Source organism: Lissotriton helveticus, chromosome 10 (assembly GCF_964261635.1).
Source record: "Lissotriton helveticus chromosome 10, aLisHel1.1, whole genome shotgun sequence".
Lineage (NCBI taxonomy): Eukaryota > Metazoa > Chordata > Amphibia > Caudata > Salamandridae > Lissotriton > Lissotriton helveticus.
This window is the reverse complement of record NC_136071.1, coordinates 1,145,454,315-1,145,473,757: the sequence shown is the minus strand read 5'-3', so window position 1 is coordinate 1,145,473,757 and position 19,443 is coordinate 1,145,454,315. Positions and strand designations below refer to the sequence as shown.

At 49.1% G+C, this 19,443-nt stretch overlaps 1 protein-coding gene across 3 annotated transcripts in view; it reads right to left on the bottom strand.

Annotated features, from left to right (window-relative positions):
• AZI2 (5-azacytidine induced 2) overlaps positions 1–19,443 on the bottom strand; it is a 174,908-nt gene that overhangs the window by 69,850 nt on the left and 85,615 nt on the right. For all 3 annotated transcript variants that reach the window (XM_078663951.1, XM_078663952.1, XM_078663950.1), the window contains exon 6: positions 665–813. In XM_078663951.1, coding sequence (XP_078520077.1) covers positions 665–813 — 149 coding nt within the window. The remainder of the gene's footprint in view (positions 1–664; positions 814–19,443) is intronic.

Genomic DNA, 19,443 nt, shown 5'->3' with positions numbered 1-19,443 from the left:
GGAAAAGGAGCATTGGAATTCACTAGAATAAGCCTATTTTTAACAGAGCCCTTACTACAGCAGATTTGCCATTTCTAAAAGATGTATACAGCCAATGTGGCTCGATACGTATGAACAGTATAGTGGTTACTCATTATATGCATGCTCTGCCACCCCTGATGGATGGATGTCATCACAACGCATGCTTTTACTACGCATGCCTTTACAACGCAGGTTTTACAACGTAAGTCGTTACAACGACTTGCGTTGGGGGGTGCTGGATAGTGGAATAGTTTAATTTACTATTCCAACTCCAGTCCCCGTGGATAGTAGGGAAGGTTTTGGATAGTAAATTAAACTATTCCCTATCATACAGCGCCCTCCAGCGCAAGTCGTTGTAATGACTTGGGTTGTAAATCCTGCGTTGTAATGGTAGTGCGTCGTAAAAGTTGCGTTGTGAGGGATGTTTCCCCCCTGATGATATGCCTGACTCTGTAATCGGTCACAGTAAAATAGATTGAAGACCAACAATATACCCCAATGAAGTTCTACCTTTTCAAGAGAAACAAACAAACAGGCAGCAAGTACCTGTAAACACCAGGCCCCTTGAAAGTTGACCGGAGTTGGAAAGCTTTCAGTCTGAGGGGCATGGCCACTCACACCTGCACTTCCTGACATCAGTTACCTGCTGCTTGGCGCTCCGCCCTTGGGATCTGAGGCGCAGACACTCGTCCCGTAGCAGCTCCATCTCTTGCTCCAGGCCACGGACCTTCAGCTTACTGTTCAGCTCGGTGACTTCCCAGTCAGTCGGGGTGGAGTTCAGATTCGACATAACTACATAAACAAAACAGAGACATATGTAGCATTCATTCCTAGGTGCTCCTCAGTACAACAGGTTCATTCTGCAGCATTCATCTTACACGACATGACAACCAGAGCTCACTGCTTGCACTCATTTACACATATCATAAAAACAGAGACAAAGCTCCCATAACTGCATTTATTTTAACTGTAAAGAACATGAGTCTTCTTTCCAGAGTCTCTCTCTGCTGTTAATTGTAACCTCAAGAACAACAGTGTGTGTGCCAACTGCATGGAGAGACAACAACAACAGTCATGTTTCTTAAGAAAGCTTAAAACATTTAGATGTGCACATTAATTGTGCTTTCACCAGAGTGTGTTGTTTTACTGCATATGGTGACTTTAGTGTCAATGTACATTAATCATTTAAATAGATGCAGAGAGGTACTAACTGGCAACTTCATTTTTTTCACTGACTCCCCCAAGACCCACCCAGCACTCCAAATTGGGTAAACAGTAATAACATGAGAAAAGTATAACTAGATAAATAGACAGAGAAGCAAATGGACAGTTTTGTAAACTGTCAGCCACTGCAAACTAGTGTACTGAAATAATAAAAAAAGGGAGGGAAGACCAGGTGACTTCAGGGAATAAGGGTCACACATTATGTGTGATGGGCTAGTACTAATTGGATTGGAGGCTCTCGCAATGGTGAACAAAGCATTCTCACTTGGCTGCATAGCATGACAGTGTTGTGAGCTGATGTGCTTGAGACTCATCGCACACTCAGAAGTTAAGTTTAGACAGATTCTAAGACGTCAGGAGCCAAATCATTAGACTGGGCAACTGTTGGATGCGATGATAAACCTGATATATCTGAGCTGTCAACAAATTTGGGCAAGTTCTGAGGCAAGGCGTTGCAAGGAAGCCATGTGCTATAATGCAAGCAAGCAAAAGGGCCCTGTTCTTCAGTTGAGTGGTTAAAGAAAATCAAAATTGGGGCTCACTAGGTACATAATATCATAGGTCACTGTGACACTGCACTTGTTGAACGATTGACAGGTCTGCTCCTGGGTAGGACTGAACCAGAGTATTAGCTTTAGTACAAATCAGTAGGACCTCATCTACACATTGCTCACCTACACCCCAACCCAACCCAACCATGTACGAGGCTCTGCCTGCTACTGCTGTTCATTCGTAGGTTCTAAATTTCACTTAAACTTTTGTATGCTGCAACATTAGTGCCTCCAAGTGCTTTGATGTGGCTAAAAACAGGTTGGCACTATGCCAAAATACATAGTTTCTGCTGTTTTCGTATTGTCCTCTGCATCTTCCTGCATTTACTTGCCCTATTTGCCCTTCACCTTTTCTCCCTGCCTCTACTTCCACTACGGGCATCAAAAAACCAAGTGATGGATGGAATGCTTTTATTATTCTCAGCCACTTACAACTGCTCGGGCCGCAACACAATCATTTTTAGGTCTTGGCTCTAGACGGCGCACATGCGCTGTCTCGAGAAGAGACATGCTGTATCTACTACTTCTGGGCTTAGAGCCCACCCATTGGCTTCTATTTGCTGGCACCATTGTCACTCTTCAATTCTTTATCTCTATTTATCCATGGCATGCATACATCATGCCTCTTCGTGTGTTTAGCCCTCCCAAGAGCAGGGACCAATTACTACTAATCATCCACAGGTCACATTAAAGCAATAGTTCCAGGGAATACTTTTTAAAATCGATTTTTAGGACTTTTATGAGCACTCGTTCCTAGCACCATTTCTTTTTGCCTTTAAAAAACGAGTATGTTCCTGAGAGAGAAGACGTGTGTTACAGCACAGCAATTGAAGATAGTCTTTATTCTTGATGTACCATACGCTGTCAGAAGTCTCAGCAATCTGAAGCTTCACGCGCACCTTTTGCAATATTCAAATACTACAACGCCATCAGTGGGATTTCTTGAAGTACAGCTTTCTGGACATTCCACTGGTGATTTGAGCCCGGGCTGTAGTTCAGACGACTCGGTGATTTATGGTGTGTTACTTTTTCATGGATTGTTCTTTCTGTAAATTTTAGTTTATTTCGTACCAGATGCAATGCTGGTTTCCGCTTCGCTGTTTGTTTTCTGTGATCGCTGTATTCTGTGCACAATTAATGGAGTACATGTTGAAGGAGGGAACTTCCTATTTATTTCCTCCAATGGGTACTGTGTCCTTCTCTACAAAATGTCTTGGGTTGATGCCTATTTTTTGTTAAAGTGAATCATCCACGTTGAAATTGCAGCTCGCGCTCATATGAGCTTAGTGTGTGTTTGAACTCTCACACTGTATTTTCTGTGCTCTTCCTGGGTGCAGGAGCTACTTTTAGGACAGAAACGTTGAATCACACGCAGGGTGACGAACAAGGTGTTACATTTGCATGTTGTGAAATTATTTTTACTACTCGCCGGAACCGTGTACCTCACCACCTCGCTGTGCCCACCTTCAAGGGTGCAGTCTCGAAGCTGCCCCATTTAAACAGCTGATTGTGCCCTCACAAAAGGACCAGACAATGCCATCCGAATGCAAGTCATGATGTTGTTGCAGTTTGTACACACCCCTGTGTGCACTTTAGACCTGAAGGCCCTTGGCGAACGCTGTTCTTTGCAGTGAAAGTGAAACATACCAGCCAGAATTGTTGCACCTGTGATGGTTTATTTTGAGTTTGAAACAATGAGTTGCACCCATACCGGTTGTTGGGATAACTCGTTAACGACCTGGCCGTAGACATTGAGTGAAACTTGTAGGTTTGTTTCAAATGCAGGTGCAGCGCAAGCCTGTCTAACACTGCATTTGCAGATTCAAAGCACGTTAAATAAAAGGCATTACTCTTTACCAGTTTTAATGGCCCTAAGGTTAGTAACTTAGGAAGGACGGAAATCTGAGTAGGCTCAGCTAGAGTTTGAAATCGTGACCCAAAGATACTTCATTCTTCAGCTGCGAGCACAATTAACTCACTGAGGCATCCCGCATCCTATCAGGACTTCCTTGGGTTGACCCTTTTCCCCCTTTTGCCCCTTACCGGCTTCTTAATAGTTGCTGAAGCTGCATGGAGAGGATAAGATGGGAATCTACAAACAACTTTTAAATCCTAGATTATTTAATATCCCCCCCCGCCCCCAAGCGATAAAAGGAGTTGCGAGCGGTACTGAAGGGCAAACAAGGTGCAACAGGCTGCTCCCCTTATGGCTGTATATGATGGATAAATGAACACCCCAGGTTTTGTACTAAAGGTCTCTCGGCGAATACAACCTGGAGCATTTTGAGCTTTTCGGAAGCAGTTTGCAAATGCTCCACAGTAGGCCTTTATGTGGTTTGAAAACGAGGCACATGCACTTGAGTTTATTTAGTTAGTGCCTCCACAGGGAGCCAGCTGGAGTCTGTCCCAGTTTTGGTACCTTGCTTCCTTTCCCCAATGCCTCCTGCCAGAAGCAACATAGCATTTTATCCCAATTGCAGTGTTCAAGATGTGTTTTAGCCATGCCTAAAGACTGTTCATTCGTGCCATCTATTCTGGGATTCACAGTGGAGCCCCCATTTTACTTTTAAGCACTTGTGTTTCTTGAATGAGGTGGATATGGCCTCGTATACATTAAACATGCAAGGGGCAAATGTTTTTTGAGGTGCTACACGTTTTTAGAGTTTGGGTGTGATGTCCAAAGGCCTTTTTGGCATGACCTACTTGTTGAAATGGAGTTTGTTACTGGGAAGCATCCTTCCGCTGTGCATTAAATTAATATGGGAAGACATAACCACCTCCGACTGTGCAATTTAAGTATTTTATGTACATTTATTACAATGGTGTTAGCCAAGACCTTTTGATTTTTGCTACAATTATAATTAGAATTATACATAATGATAGGGAATTTCATCCAGCCCTGTTCATCTGTGTGTCTGCTATTGTCTAACACACAAGATGATGGACGGAATGTTGCACAATGGCAAAACATTAACCCCCAGTCATAGATTTATATTTATTTATTTATACTGCGTTTATAGAGCGCCTGGTTACACTAGCCAGTGTGTCCCCGCGCTATTCAGTGGCCTAAATGATCCCCAGTACAGCTCACGAAAAATACAATTTAATATTTAGGGAACAAGTGTGTTTTGAGTTCTTTACGGAAAACTTTTTCAGACGGCTCCATCCGGTGTCTGAACGGGAGAGTGTTCCAACTCCGGGCCGCCAGGAGGCGGAAGGATCTGCCGCCCATTCTGGCCCTGCTGGTCTTCGGGATACACATTAACCCAGTGCCCTCCGACCGGAGGAGCCTAGTGGGTTTATACAATGTGAGCAGATTCCGCAGGAAGCTAGGGTCCTTACCGTGAGCGATCCGATGGCCTATACACAAGATCTTAAACTGGACACGCTCTTTAATTGGTAACCGATGAAGCGTCCCCAAGGCCTTTTTGGAGGAAGATCTTTTTGGCAGCGTCAGTACTAGGCGTGCAGCAGCATTTTGGATACATTGCAATCGTTGGAGGCATCTAACGTTAGCTCCCAAATATAAGGCATTCCCATAGTCCAGCCTGGACGTAACCAGGGCATGGACTAGGGCCCTCCTTGCTGACACTGGGAGCAGATCGAGCGTCTTTCTCAAACAACGGAGAATGCCAAAGCAAGTACCGGCTACACGTCTAGTATGATACTCGAAAGATAGTTTCGAGTCCATCCAGATACCCAAGTTCTTAACCTGATCTTTAGGTTGGGGTAAGGGGCCCAAGGTCTGGGGCCACCATGCGGATGTCCAAACAGACGGAGACTTGCCTACGATAAGCACCTCCGTCTTGTCTCCGTTTAATCTGAGACAGTTGTTTGACATCCAATTGGCCAGGTCCTGGAGGCAGGATGTTATTATTATTATTATTAAACGTTCTTATATAGCGCTCGATTACCCGTAGGCATCTCGGCGCTTGCCTTGGGAACCCGTCCTGGCTTTTCCCTGTGAGATACCCGTACTGGGCATCCCCAAGGTGAAAGCCAGGCATCCCGCCGCGGGGGGCCATAGTGGAGATTAAGAAAGCTAATGCCCAGAGCTGCAGAGTGTGAACCCGTGACTCGAGTAGGCACCGAAACGAGAATTATCGAGTCCGTGGATATTTGGGCTCAAGACCCTGCCGCGTCGGGAATTGAACCCTGGTCCCGGGTCTGACCTCTGCTTCAGGGTCTGCCTCCTCTAACCAGTGAGCCACACTTCTCCACTAGGATGTAAACTGACTGGCTGCCTGCTCAGCTGGCTGTGAAAGAGCTACAACCAGCTGAGTATCGTCCGCGTAGGTCACCACAGCAACCCGATGTTTCTCCGCAATAGATGCCACTGGGGCAACATAGAGGTTGAATAAAGTGGGACTGAGGCTAGAGCCTTGGGGAACTCCCTGGTTCAGGGCAATGGCTCTGGACCTGTGGGGCCCCTGCTCCACACAGAAACTGCGACCAAGGAGGAAGGACTTCAACCATTGCCACGCTTTGCCAATGACTCCTCCCTCTCTCAGGCGCTGAAGCAGAGTGTGATGAGCCATGGTGTCAAACGCAGCACTGAGATCTAAAGGAATCAGTGCCGCAGTTTGACCCTCATCCACATGTTTCCGTAGCATCTCCGTGGAGTAGAGTAGAGCAGACTCCGTGGAATGGAGAGCACGGAAGCCAGCCTGAGTGGGATGATAAAGTTGTTGGGTTTCAATGTAAGCCGTGAGTTGTTGGTTAGCCAATTTTTCCGCTATTTTGGCAATATAGGGAAGAAGTGAAATAGGCCGTAGGTTACTCATTTGAGTGATGCTAATCTGTGGTTTCTTTTTAAGTGGAAGTACCACTGCCTGTTTCCGCGCCGTTGGAACCCCACCAGAGTCAAACAACAGTGTCAGGAGATGCCTGACCTACGGCGCTAAGGTCTCCATATTGCCTCTCAAAATTTTGGCTGGGGCCGGATCCCTAGGAGAGCCTGATTTTACACTTCCAGCCACCTTTTTTAGCTCGTCAATATCAGGGGCTACAAAAGCACGCAGCTTATCTGTGGCTAAAAGTCCCTCATCCAGCAGAGTTTGGTCACTGGAGCAGGCTCTGGCCGTGTTGGGAAAGGCAGCATAAATATCCTGTACCTTATTATGAAAGTAGTCAGCTATCTGATTGCAAGATTGCACTGAGGTCGCTACTCTTTCTTCCAAACAGGCCAAAGAGGATAATTCCTTATATACTGTAAAGAGTTCTTTGGCGGAACAATTAGCCTTAGTAATCCTTTCAGTGTAGTAATCTGCCCGAGTTTTCCTTATCAGAGCATAATACTTTCTAAGATTCAACTTATATTCCCTCTCATGGCCTGGTGAATATTCCTGTCTCCAGGTTCTTTCATGCCGTTTACCGACAGTCTTAGCCCTTTTTAGATCCTCATTAAACCACGCCGCGGATTTGGTTCGCCGCATGGGTCCCCTATTAGACCATGGGGCTGTTGCGTCCAAAGCAGCGTGGATGCGTCGATCAAGTGTTTCACACGCCCCATCAATTGTTAGGCCCAAACCTTCCGGTGGTCCCCCCTGCTCCAAACGGACCTTAAAATCTGCAGGGGAAAACCTAGCCCATCGCCTCTGTAACTTAAGAGTACCATCCCCTTTCCCTTGGATAATTCCTGGGGAGTGGTTGATCTGAAATGGTACCAAGAAGTGATCCGTCCAGACCATTGGTTCTGGGGGATCAACTGTAAGGGAGTCCCTGTTACAGAAAATAGGGTCTAACGTATGTCCAAGTCGGTGAGTGGGCAGTTCCGATTTAAGAACTAGTTGCAGAGTTAATAAATCATTACGGACCTCGTGGGCCGAGATGCTCAATGCATCGTTAAAATGAAGATTAAAATCACCTAACAACAGAAATTTCTCATAGCGCAGAGCTGGGGATAGTATGTTCTGTATCAGACTGGCAGCAAACTGACTATTATTTCCAGGGGGTCTGTATACTAGGAGGCCTTTAATTATATAATTTTTAGAGACAGATATAGTAAAGGTCCCAGCCTCACTATCAGATATCGAAATGGTCTCCAAAGTGCATTCAATCCCGTGCTTATAAATAACCGCAATCCCTCCGCCCCTCCCACATGGTCTATCCAACCTGCAAATACCATAACCTGGGGGAGCGCTTCCAGCACCTCGGGGGACGATTCCTCGTCCAACCAAGTTTCGGTGGCGAACAGGATATCTAATTTACTATCCTCAAGTAGATCCCGCACTTCCATTCTGTGTTTCCTGAGGGACCTGTGGTTAATTAATGCGCAGCCGAGCTTTCTGGTGAATCCATTACAGACCTTCCAGTGGCTGAATGAGTAACCACATCGACTGCAAGTATTCCCGGGGCCATCAGTAGCACAATTCCTAACAGGCAAACAACTGCACTCGGTACATATTCGCAGATCTAGTAGCTCCTGGCGGGAGTAACAGAGGTATACCTGAGATCGTGCAGGGGTTCTGGCCCCCGGCCCCAGCCGGCCGCGGACGGGCGCAGACGGGCTTGCCTTAGGCGCGCCCGCTGCGCTCGTCCACTGCGCGGCCGGGGAATGCACATTGATATACCGAAAGAAAAGGTAGGGGGCGTGGCCTGATGCAGTGGGCGTCGCCTGTGTCAGCAGGGAAATGGCGTCAAGAATGTATCCCGCGGCAGCGATAATATCGGCTGCGCGGGGAAGCCCAGAGCGAGGAGAGATAAGTAAGTGCCCTGGGAGGGGGGAGTTAAAATACAAACACAATATCACACAAGATTTAAAATATTAAACAAACTTTCTCCCGGCTGTGCCTCAGGAGATAAAGTGTCCACTAACTCGCGCTAGTGATCAGCGCGCTTTTATGGACTGTCGGCGGGGGGCGTGGCCTGATGCAGTGGGCGTCGCCTGTGTCAGCAGGGAAATGGCGTCAAGAATGTATCCCGCGGCAGCGATAATATCGGCTGCGCGGGGAAGCCCAGAGCGAGGAGAGATAAGTAAGTGCCCAGGGAGGGGGGAGTTAAAATACAAACACAATATCACACAAGATTTAAAATATTAAACAAACTTTCTCCCGGCCTCAGATCTGGGTTTAATCCATCATTATTTTGCTCACCAAGCCACCCCAGTTCAGACATGGCCATATGCAAATCAGTCTTGACCCTGTGCTTCATGGGAACAGTCCAACCCGAACTGCCAAGTCATGTCTTCCCTGCCACTGGAGTCAAGCTATTCTGGCTGAAGACGGCTAATAGCCAGAAACCGGTCCTAGGATGCTTGATTCCAGTCCAGGGAAGACATGGGTTGGCAGTTCGGGCTGGACTGTTCCCATGAGGCACAGGGTCAAGACTGATTTGCATATGGCCATGTCTGAACTGGGGTGGCTTGGTGAGCAAAATAACGATGGATTAAACCCAGATCTGTGAATCTAAAGCCAGATTTGCATATAATTTCAATTTAAAAGCAGCTTGCAAAGCAGGGACCACTTTTAAAATGACAGCAAGCAAAACAGCAGAGCACACTTGAGTGCATTAAATCTGCTGGGCCTCTAAACCTACATGCTCTACTTTAAAGATGCTATGTACACAGTAAGGCGTGTACATACTCATTACCGAGGAGCATCAAAGTACATGGACTGGCAGGGAACATGCCCAAAACAATTCCTGCCCTCCTTAATAGTGTTACCACAATCCCCACACTTGAATTCCCAGTTGGAATCAGGATCCCAACACATCTTCCCCTCGTAAAATAATAATAAAGAGACCAACGCATCAAATTGAGAAAAACTAACTGCAACTAATACACACTAAACCTGTATGAACATATAAGATGCAGGAGTAAAACCAAATAACTGTAATAAAAGAAAACCTAAAAACAACAATACAACAACATAACAAGCATTACAGAAATATAATAATATATGACTACATCACATAATCGTTGAATTTGAAAGGTACACTTTTGGTTCTGTGCGATTTGTCTCAGACTATCTGCTTGCCCACATAATTATTTTCCACATACTTGTTCGGACACTCGTTCACCACCAAGCACAATGGACACCCTATCTTTATTCCAGTATTTACCATCCTACACAACAACCACAAAAAATTCCGACATTCTCCACTTTCACAGGACCGGAAAATCTACGCTGTCCTTTAACCACCAATAGGTCAATTGATCCTCACCATGGCACCCTCTTTCACAGTCAGTTCCAGCGATCTTACTGTGATATATTTGTTTGCGCCATGTTTCTTCTCTCTCCAACTACCCTTAAAGTATCCTCCAATGGAATAGTGTTACCCATCCAAACTGAGTTCAATTTTGATCCTGGCACTCTGCATTTCAATAGAAGAAAAGCTGAAACCTTGGTATCAGCATCAGGTGTGGTACGGACAGCCGGTAGATTCGGACAGCAGGTAAAAGATTCTTAACCTCCTGCATCCAAAAAAGTCCATTGAAAACTGCAAAGTGTTTAATCCCAAATTCTGTCATAAAAACCTCCCATTGAGATATGAACTGCAGACCATTGTCAAAAACTACCTCATCAGGGATCCCTTCTCTCAAGAAAATTTCTTCCATCACAATTCTGGCAGATGCTGAAGTAATATTGTTTACAAACGCCACTTCCAGCTATTGTGATTAATGATCTATCAGAAGAATTCCATACTTTTCCATACCATTAATCACCCTCACAGATCCCCTATGTCCAGAGATAAATTGGACCAAGCTTTATCAGGAACAGTTACAGTATTGATTGAACTTCGCACATTCACCAGAATTTTTTTGTTTTAGCAACACACTGAATGCACAACCGTACATACCGGTCCACCTCCCTGTCCATGCCCGGCCACCAATAAGTATCTCTTACACATCTTCCCATGGTACGCATACCTATATGGCCCTCATGTGCCAACTCAATTACTTTCGTTTTCAAAGTCTCAGTACCAATACTTCTGCTCTACAGAGAACACTCTTCAAGACAGAAAGCTCATTGCCCACAGGTCTATAAGCATCCAACAAGGCATCTGACAATTTGTTTTTAGACCAACTCTTCCTCACAAGTGACCACATTTTTTTTTTTTTAAAACGGCGTAAATCTCAAGAGCTTCACAACACTCCTGTTCAGAAATTGCATTCAAGTTTACGTTCGATAATTCATTAATAACCACCTCTATATACTCAATTTCATCATTTTCACTCTTATCAGTCTCTTTTAGTGGCAACCTAGATAAACTACCTGTCAATGTTTTTCACACCTGGTATATACACCATCTTGTAGTGGTAAACTTGGAGTCTGTACTGCCATTTTGTAATCCTAGGAATAGACCGTGCCGCCCCTTTAGTGGTAAACATGTTAATATTGGCTTGTGGTCACACAGCACAAACTCTGAGTCCCACAAATACTGATGGAAATGATCAACCGCCAACCAACATTCCAATGCTTCACATTCCACCACAGAATACAAAGCTTCTTCACCTCTCAGCCTGTGGCTGGCAAACACCACTAATTCTTCTCTTCCATTCCATGGTTTGGAATCGTTTTGCCCGTGGGGGCGGCTCAACACAGCTCTCAGCGCGTCTCTTTTAATAATACCGGTTTTGTATTTTGGTTGTTCGTTTTTTTCATCCTTATCCCCTGATTTTACTAGGGAGTGCCCCCTTACCTGCATGTAATTGTTTTTACACCGCTGTTTTAGCGGGTCCGGGTCTGGGGTTATAGGGGCTCTACAGCGCTATTACCTTGAGCGTCATCTTGGGTAGGGCAGTGACGCTTTGTTGCCGCCATATTGAGCGTCCTCGTGTGCGGTCTCTACCTCATCTGGAGGCCCTACTTAAACCTGTCCTCATAGCGCAGCGGGATCGCGCAGCGGGGTTGCCCTCGCTGTGCCTGAGTCTTGCCAGAGTCCTGCCCGTCTGCGCCCATCAGCGTCCCGGAGGCGGCAGAGCGGCGGGAGGGTCTGGCGTTATAGGGCTCTCTCTCGGGGAGAGGATGGTCTGTTATCCATCGAGGGAACTTCGCTCTCTGCAAAAATTTTCATGCGCATGCCGATCCGTTTTTCCGGGCCGCTTTAGGGGAAAAAGGCAATGCCCTGGGTGTGGATGGTCGCCTGGTTATGCCCCGCCGCCTCTCTGCGGAGAGGGGAGGAGTGTGTGAAACATCTTTGCCTATTGCTTAATACGAGATCAGTAGCCAGACATGCCCTGGAGATCTTTGATCTCCTTGTTAGGGAAAAACCATTATGTCTGATGCTGACTGAAACGTGGCTAGGGAAGTTGTCCAATCCGGATATTAGGGCGGCAATTCCCCCGGACTATAACATCTTCCGTCAAGATAGAGTCAAGGGGAGGTGGGGTGGCTCTGGTGGTGAACAAGCTGGCATCGTGTTCTATCCTTCCTCTGGAAACAATCGCAGGTTCGGAATCCCTTGCTTTTACCGTTATGCTGACCCCTCAACAAGCTTTGAAGGGGCTGCTGGTATAGAGACCTCCTGGTCCAGTGGGTTCTTTTTTTGAGGACCTTCAGGTAGCTATTTCGGGATTAGCTTTGAGCGCTCACCACTGTCTGCTGGCGGGCGATTTTAATTTTCACATGGATATGGGTGAGGATCCGGATGTGAACAGATTGCTTGATATTACGGCTCCTCTTGGCCTTGTTCCCTTTCTGGCCGGCCCTACACACGACAAGGGACATACCTTGGATCAGGTTTTTTCCTCAGTCCCTTTAGTGGATATTGAGCTTCTCCCGGTGCTCTGGACCAACCATAGGTTGGCCAGATTTTCAGTACTTGGCAAGGAGAAATTCCCCAGAAGTGCTCCGAGACAGCATGGATTTGTTTCAAGGGCACTTCATCGGGTGACTCCTGAGCTGTTAGCTCAGGCCTTTTCGGACCATCCGTGCCCCCTTTCAGGGGACTTAGAGCAGAATGTTGAGTCCCTGCAGGCGTGGCTGATAGATAGGCTGAATGACCTAGCCCCTGCGATGGCTCCTCGGGCCACGGCTAAGCGGGTTTTGGCCCCGTGGTTCACTGAGGCATTGTGTGCCACTCGCCGCCAGTGCAAGGTGGCTGAGAGGGCGTGGCGCCTCAAGTATGACCTAGAGGCCAGACTTGCCTATAGGACGATGGTCAATGCCTATCATCGCGACATCCTTCGCGAGAAAAAGGACTATCTCGCCAAGAGGATAGAGGCAGCCTCTAATTCTTGCAAGGAGATTTTCACTGTGGTGAGGGAATTCACCGCCCCCAGATCCAATCTGCCTCATATTGTTCCATCTGAGTCGTGGGTCTGTGATCTGGCTAAGTTCTTCACGGACAAGATCAAATCGATCCAGGACTCCTTCACAGAGCGGTCTGCGGACGTGCCTCCCAGCACGGTGCTTGGTTTTGCTCCTGTGACCACTCGGGATTCTGTTTTGGCGGAGTTCCCTTCCATCTCCATGGATGCATCTCTGGCATTTTTGGCCAATCTCAAATCGGGGTCGCCATTAGACCCCTGTCCGGCCAAATTTTTGGCCAAGATGGCGGCTGTGGTCAACCCGTTGGTCAACCCTCTTTTGAACCTCTCTTTGGAGGAGGGGAGGGTCCCGCAGTCCTGGAAACGGGCAATGGTGATCCCCCTCCTCAAAAAGCCTGGTATGGACCCGGAGGCTCTGGCCAATTATAGGCCCATTTCCCTCCTCCCGGCGCTGGCCAAAATCACGGAGAAGCATGTGCATGGCGTACTCTCGAGCTTCCTAGAGTCCAATGACCTGTTGCACCCCACGCAGTCCGGTTTCCGTCCGAATTTAAGTACGGAGACTGCACTTCTGGAGGTGTCGGAGGTCATTAGGGAGACATTGGACTCAGGTGGCAAGGCCATGCTTGTCATGCTTGATTTATCGGCGGCCTTTGACACCGTCCCCCACGAGGGTCTCCTCGCTAGACTCTATGACATCGGTCTAAGGGGGACGGTGTTCAATTGGTTTACATCTTTTCTTGAGGGCCGCCGTCAAACGGTCTGGGCTTCCCCGAGCTCCGCTGAGATGCCGCCATTGGGAGTCGGAGTTCCGCAGGGCTCTGTGTTGAGCCCGGCTCTTTTTAACATCTTTATGACCCCTTTGGCGGCACTGGTGGAGTCCTTTGGGGCCCAGATCGTTTCCTACGCGGATGATACACAGCTGCTCTTTACGTGTAGGAAAGGTCAGGCTTTTGATGGAGAGAGCATTCGGGGCTGTCTAGGGTTGGTCTTCAACTGGCTTCAGCAGAACAGCCTCAAAGGTAATCCTAACAAATCGGAGGTGCTGTTCTTTGGCTGCTCCTTAGATCCTGATTGGCTGGCTTGGTGGCCAGTGGGTATGTGCCCCCCTGCACAGGCATCCCAGGTGGCAAAAAATCTGGGAGTCAAGATTGACAATAATTTGTCGATGAGATCCCATATCCTTGGCTTGTCGGGCACCTGTTTTGGCATTCTTAAGATGCTCCGGAAGTTTCTGCCTCTGCTCACAGAAGAGCATAGAAAGATCACTGTGCAAGCCTTAATTGGCTCTAGATTGGACTATGCCAACGTCCTCTATCTAGGTCTTCCGGACTATCTTGTTCAGCGGCTGCAGGTTGTGCAGAATTCTGCGGTTCGCGCCATTTTTGGCCTTCATAGGCGAGCTAGAGTGACGGGCTTGATGCAGTCCCTTCATTGGCTGCCCATCCGGAAGCGGATTATGTTCAAAGCGCTGACTTTGGCTCACAAAGCGCTTTTTGGCTGCGGACCAAAGTATTTGCAGCATAGGTTGGTCTTTCACCGCCCGGCTCGATCTCTGCGGTCGGAATCTCTGTTTCTGGCCGTGGTTCCCCGAGTGAGGAAGGCCCGTATTGGGGGGCGCTCCTTCAGTTTGAGGGCTCCTCAGCTCTGGAACACTCTGCCTCTGGCCTTGCGCCGTACTTCTAATCTTCTCCTGTTCAGGAAGGGCCTTAAGACCTGGCTTTTTAACCTTTAGTGTGTTTTTGTTTTCTGTTTATGTGTGTTTTTTATGGTGTTATGTTTTTATTACTGAGCCGCCAAAATAAAGCGCCGGGACACTATCTGAGTAGCCGTGCGCTATAGAAATAAAATTTAACATAACATAACATTCCTTTTCTGTAGTAACAGCACCTAACCCATATAGGCCAGCATCAGTGATAAAAATGCTGGTATCCTTGGTGACAAACAGCTTAAGAGGAATGGCACTGGAGAGACAACTTTATTTCTTCAAACTCCTTGCCGTGTGCATCACTCCACACAAACTTTTCTCCGTTTTTTAGCTACAACTTTAAATTGTGCGTTCTTTTGGCACATTTAGGAATACATTTAGAATAATATTCCAACAATCCCATAAAGGAAAGTAACTGATCCTTCTCTTCTGGCACAGAAGCCTCTGCAATGGCCTTTACCAAATCTTTTTTTAGTTCTATGCCACACGCCGATAACTTGTGCCCTAGATAATGTAGACTCTCCACAGCAGATTTGCATTTATCAGCCCTCAAGGTCATTCCTTTATCCTTTAACACAGACAACACTCCTGTCAGCCTTTTGTCATGGCTAGACTTACCGCTAGCATACAAGAATAAATCTTGGAAACAGATGACTCCTACTTCCTTGAACAGGGATTCCATAAGGCGGTGGAAAACAGCCAAAGCTAGAACAAATGGCATCCTCTTGAAACAGAATCAATCAAGAAATTTGTAAAGCGCACTACTCACCCATGAGGGTCTCAAGGCACTAGGGGGGTGAGGGGGTGGGAGGGAGGGATGCTGCTACTGCTCGAAAAGCCAGGTCTTGAGCAGACTTCTGAAAGTCAATAGGTCCTGGGTCTGCCGTAGGAGGATGGGGAGGGTGTTCCAGTTCTTGGTGGCGAGGTGGGAGAACGATCTGACACCGGTGGTCGCTCTTCGGATGCGGGGGACGGTGGCAAGGTCGGTGGAGCAGAGCTGGCGGTTCAGGGTGTAGAAGGGGAGTCGTCTGTTGAGGTATGCTGGTCCGGTGTTGTTGAGTGCCTTGTGTGCATGGGTAAGGAGCTTGAAGGTGATCCTCTTGACGGTAAGCCAGTGCAGGTCTCTCAGGTGGGGTGTGATGTGGCTGTGGCGGGGGATGTCGAGGATCAGGCATGCAGAGGCGTTCTGTATGCATTGTAGACGTTTCCGGAGTTTGGCCGAGGCTCCTGCGTAGAGGGCGTTTCCGTAGTCCAGCCTGCTGCTGATGAGGGCCTGGGTGACTGTTCTTCTTGATTCGGGGGGATCCACCTGTAGATCTTGCGGAGGGTGTTGAAGCAGGAAGACGAGACGGCGTTGACTTGCTTGGTCATGGAGAGGGTTGAGTCGAGGATAAACCCCAGGTTGCATGCGGGGTTGGTGGGTGTTTGTGCTGCTCCCAGTGCGGTCGGCCACCAGGAGTCGTCCCAGGCTGAGGGGGTGGGGCCGAGGATGAGGACCTCCGCTTTGTCCGATTTCAGCTTCAGACGGTGGTTCTTCATCCACTCGGCAACGGCTTGGTGAGGGAGAGGATCAGCTGGGTATTGTTGGCGTAGGAGATACTGTTGAGGTCGTGCAGTCGGGCGACGTGGTTGAGCGGAGTCATGTAGACGTTGAACAATGTTGGGCTGAGGGATGATCCTTTTAGTACGCCGCACATAATCTCAGAGGCTTTGGAACGGAAAGGGGGAGGCAGACGCTCTGGGTTCTGCCGGAGAGGAAGGAGGTGGTCCATTCCAGAGCCCTGTCTCGGAACCCACGTTGTGGAGTCGTGTGTGTAGGGTGCGGTGGCAGACAGTGTTGAAGGCGGCTGATAGGTCCAGGAGGATGAGGGCCGCAGTTTCGCCGCTGTCCAGAATGCTACCTCCAGAGTGACAAACGATATTAAATGACGTGACTTGTGATCCAACACTATATGATGATAAGCGGATGCCATATCTAAAGTAGGAAAGTACTTTGCCCCATTTATCAATGAGAGCGTCTGTGTAATATTGGGTAAGGGGTACCTGTCCACCCAAATCCTGTTATTTAAATCTCTCAAATCAACACACAAGGGTAACGACCCATAAGGCTTAAGCACCAGAACCACCGGCGACAATCATTCTGACCCTTCTATGAGCTTGATTATATCTTGCTCCTGCAGCTTGAGCAATTCCCTCTGTAACTCATCTCTTCTGAACCTTCCTTGCCTTATACACCACAGGTGCCACACCTTCTTTAAGTTGTATTTGTGCTTGCATCCTCTCAACATGCAAACCTGGTCAGTGAAAACTTTGGAAAATGTCATCTTCCACTCAGATACTTGCATCGCCCTAACACTCATACATTCTTTTAAAAAAAAAAGACGATTATTTTATTAGGATCCAGAATTATTTCCAAATGTCTTTGTTCCTTCCAACCAAACAACGAAGAGCCATACTTGGCTACATAAACCGTAGAAGCAGATGGGTTTCCTTTAAAAAAAAAAAAGTCTCAAATTCTCAGGGTACCTCTATAGGTTTACCCCCATACATTATGGGATATGTTGGACCCGGTCCTTTGGGCAGGTTCACCCCGTGACTTTTTGCTTTTTCCTAGCCTGTTTTTGGAACCTGGATTGGTGATTTTAGGCCTCTGCGCACTTTTTCACTGTGGTACAGTGTAAAGTGCGTGTGCTCTCTGTGTATGGATGGTGAGTGACATGCCCTCCCATAGGAATGAATGGGGAATATGTATGCCCATGGTAGATTCCTGATGCATGGGGAGTGCAGGGTCGCGTTTGATATGTGTGAACTCGTGAGAAGGAATGCTGCAGAATGGTGTATGCGGCATGGCTGTGTCTAGTCTAGAAGCGCCACTTTTAGAAGTTGGCATAATTGTGTAGTGAGTCTGCTAGCACGTGATTGGCTGATGGGCCTGGCCCTGGATGCCTGGGCCTGCTGGTAGATGGACTGTCTGGAGGAGGGGGGTCTGAGTCAGCCGTAGATGAAAGGCCCCCATCTGCTGTCACGGATGGGAGGGAAGAGCTCTGGGGGTGCGAGGCTGTGCCTGTCAGCCCACCCTGCTGCCTCTCCCTCCGGATGGCCCCCTGTCACCTCTGACCTGAGGCTGACAGGAGAGGGAAACCAGATACACCCAGGGCTTAGGGCTCGCTTACACAAAGACTTCAAAAGACTTCAAAGCCTTTTCTGTGTATAAGAAGGGGCTGTGTTCCCTTCCAATTTGTTCTTGTTTTTCTGACTTGAATCTGCCAGGGGCGTGCTGCTGCTTGGGTTCAGGGGGATCCCTGAGTCCTGCCCAACCCCTGGACTCCTGATGGACTTGCCTGGATTCCTGGGGGACCCCTCTGCCCTGCCTGGGCGGATGGGGGACTTGGCTTTGCCCCCTGGGAAACTCTGGGACCTTGGCAGCATGGAGAAGCTGCATTTCCCTGGGGAAGAGCGCTGGAGCTGTATTCCTAGCGCCTGGAGGCGCTGTGCTTCCCCCAGAGCGCCTGGGAGCGCTCTGCCTGTTGTCTAGCGCTTTGGAGCGCTTCATTTTCCCCAAGCGCTTGAGAGCGCTTTATCTGGACTTTTCCTAGCGCTTAGGAGCGCTTTATGTCCGCTTATAGCGCTGGACGCGCTAAGGCATCTGGCCCGTAGAAGGAATCAGCCCCCGCCTGCCTGCCTAAGGATCGGGCCGCTGCGCTGCCCGCGGTGACCCGGAAGTGACTGACCGGCCGGCCAATCCTGTCGCGGCCGGCCGGAAGTCCCGCCCCCGCAGTCGGCGGGAAGAGGAAAGGAAGGCGGGGGAGATGGCGACGGTGCGCGGGGCTCCTCTCGGTGGAGGGAGCCCCGAGGAGAAGATGGCGGCCGTTGCGGGGCTCCCGTGGTCGAGAGGGAGCCCCGAGTGAGCAGAGCGGAGGGGGCGCGAGGCACATGGTCGGTGCCGGCCCCCACCGCAGGCGGCGAGAGTGAGCCGCCGCCCAGCAAAAAAGCCGCCGCCCGGAGGAGCCCGCCCAAGAAAGCCCGGTGAGTCGGAAGGGCTGGGGAGGGCTCCGTGCAGCTGGCGCTGGTGCCGGAGAGCGGCACCTGGGCGGGAGTGGAGGTAGGGCGGCCCCAGCTGACAGTGGGCCGCCCCCAGGTTTCAACGGAGCCTGAGGCTCCAAAGCCCATGTTCATTTTGAGAGCGCCGGGAGGCGCAGGGGGGCATGTCGTGGTCCTGGGTCCCCCGAGTGGGACTCCAACGGAGTGGGGGACGCCCCTACGAGCCCTGAGAGGCTCCAACGCAGGCCATATTTGTTTAGGGAGTCTGGATGGCTCCTGGGACACCTCGGGGCATATTGTCGATGCCCGTCCCCTCCGGGGCTTGTGTAGTTCTGGTGCCCGGGAAAGCACCGTGGTTGTTTAAGAGCCCCAGAAGGCTCCCACGTTCGGCGCAGCGTGGTGGCAGAGCCTGGGTGGCTCCAACGGGGACGTAGATGTTTGTAGAGCCTGTGTGGCTCCATCGTGGCGCAGTTTGCGCCTGAGGGCCAGTGAGGGCCCTGGCGCAGTTTTTATGATTCTCCAGCGGCCCAGCAGTTAGTGGGCAGCTGCACCGTTTAGGCGCAATTTCAGGAGAGAGTCCCTGTGTGGGACAGCGAGGGCACCGTGGTGCCAGGCCTTCCCAGCTGCGCAGCACTTAGTGCCAGCTGCAACGTTTAGGCCCTTGTGAGTGTTCCCAGGGGCCCAGC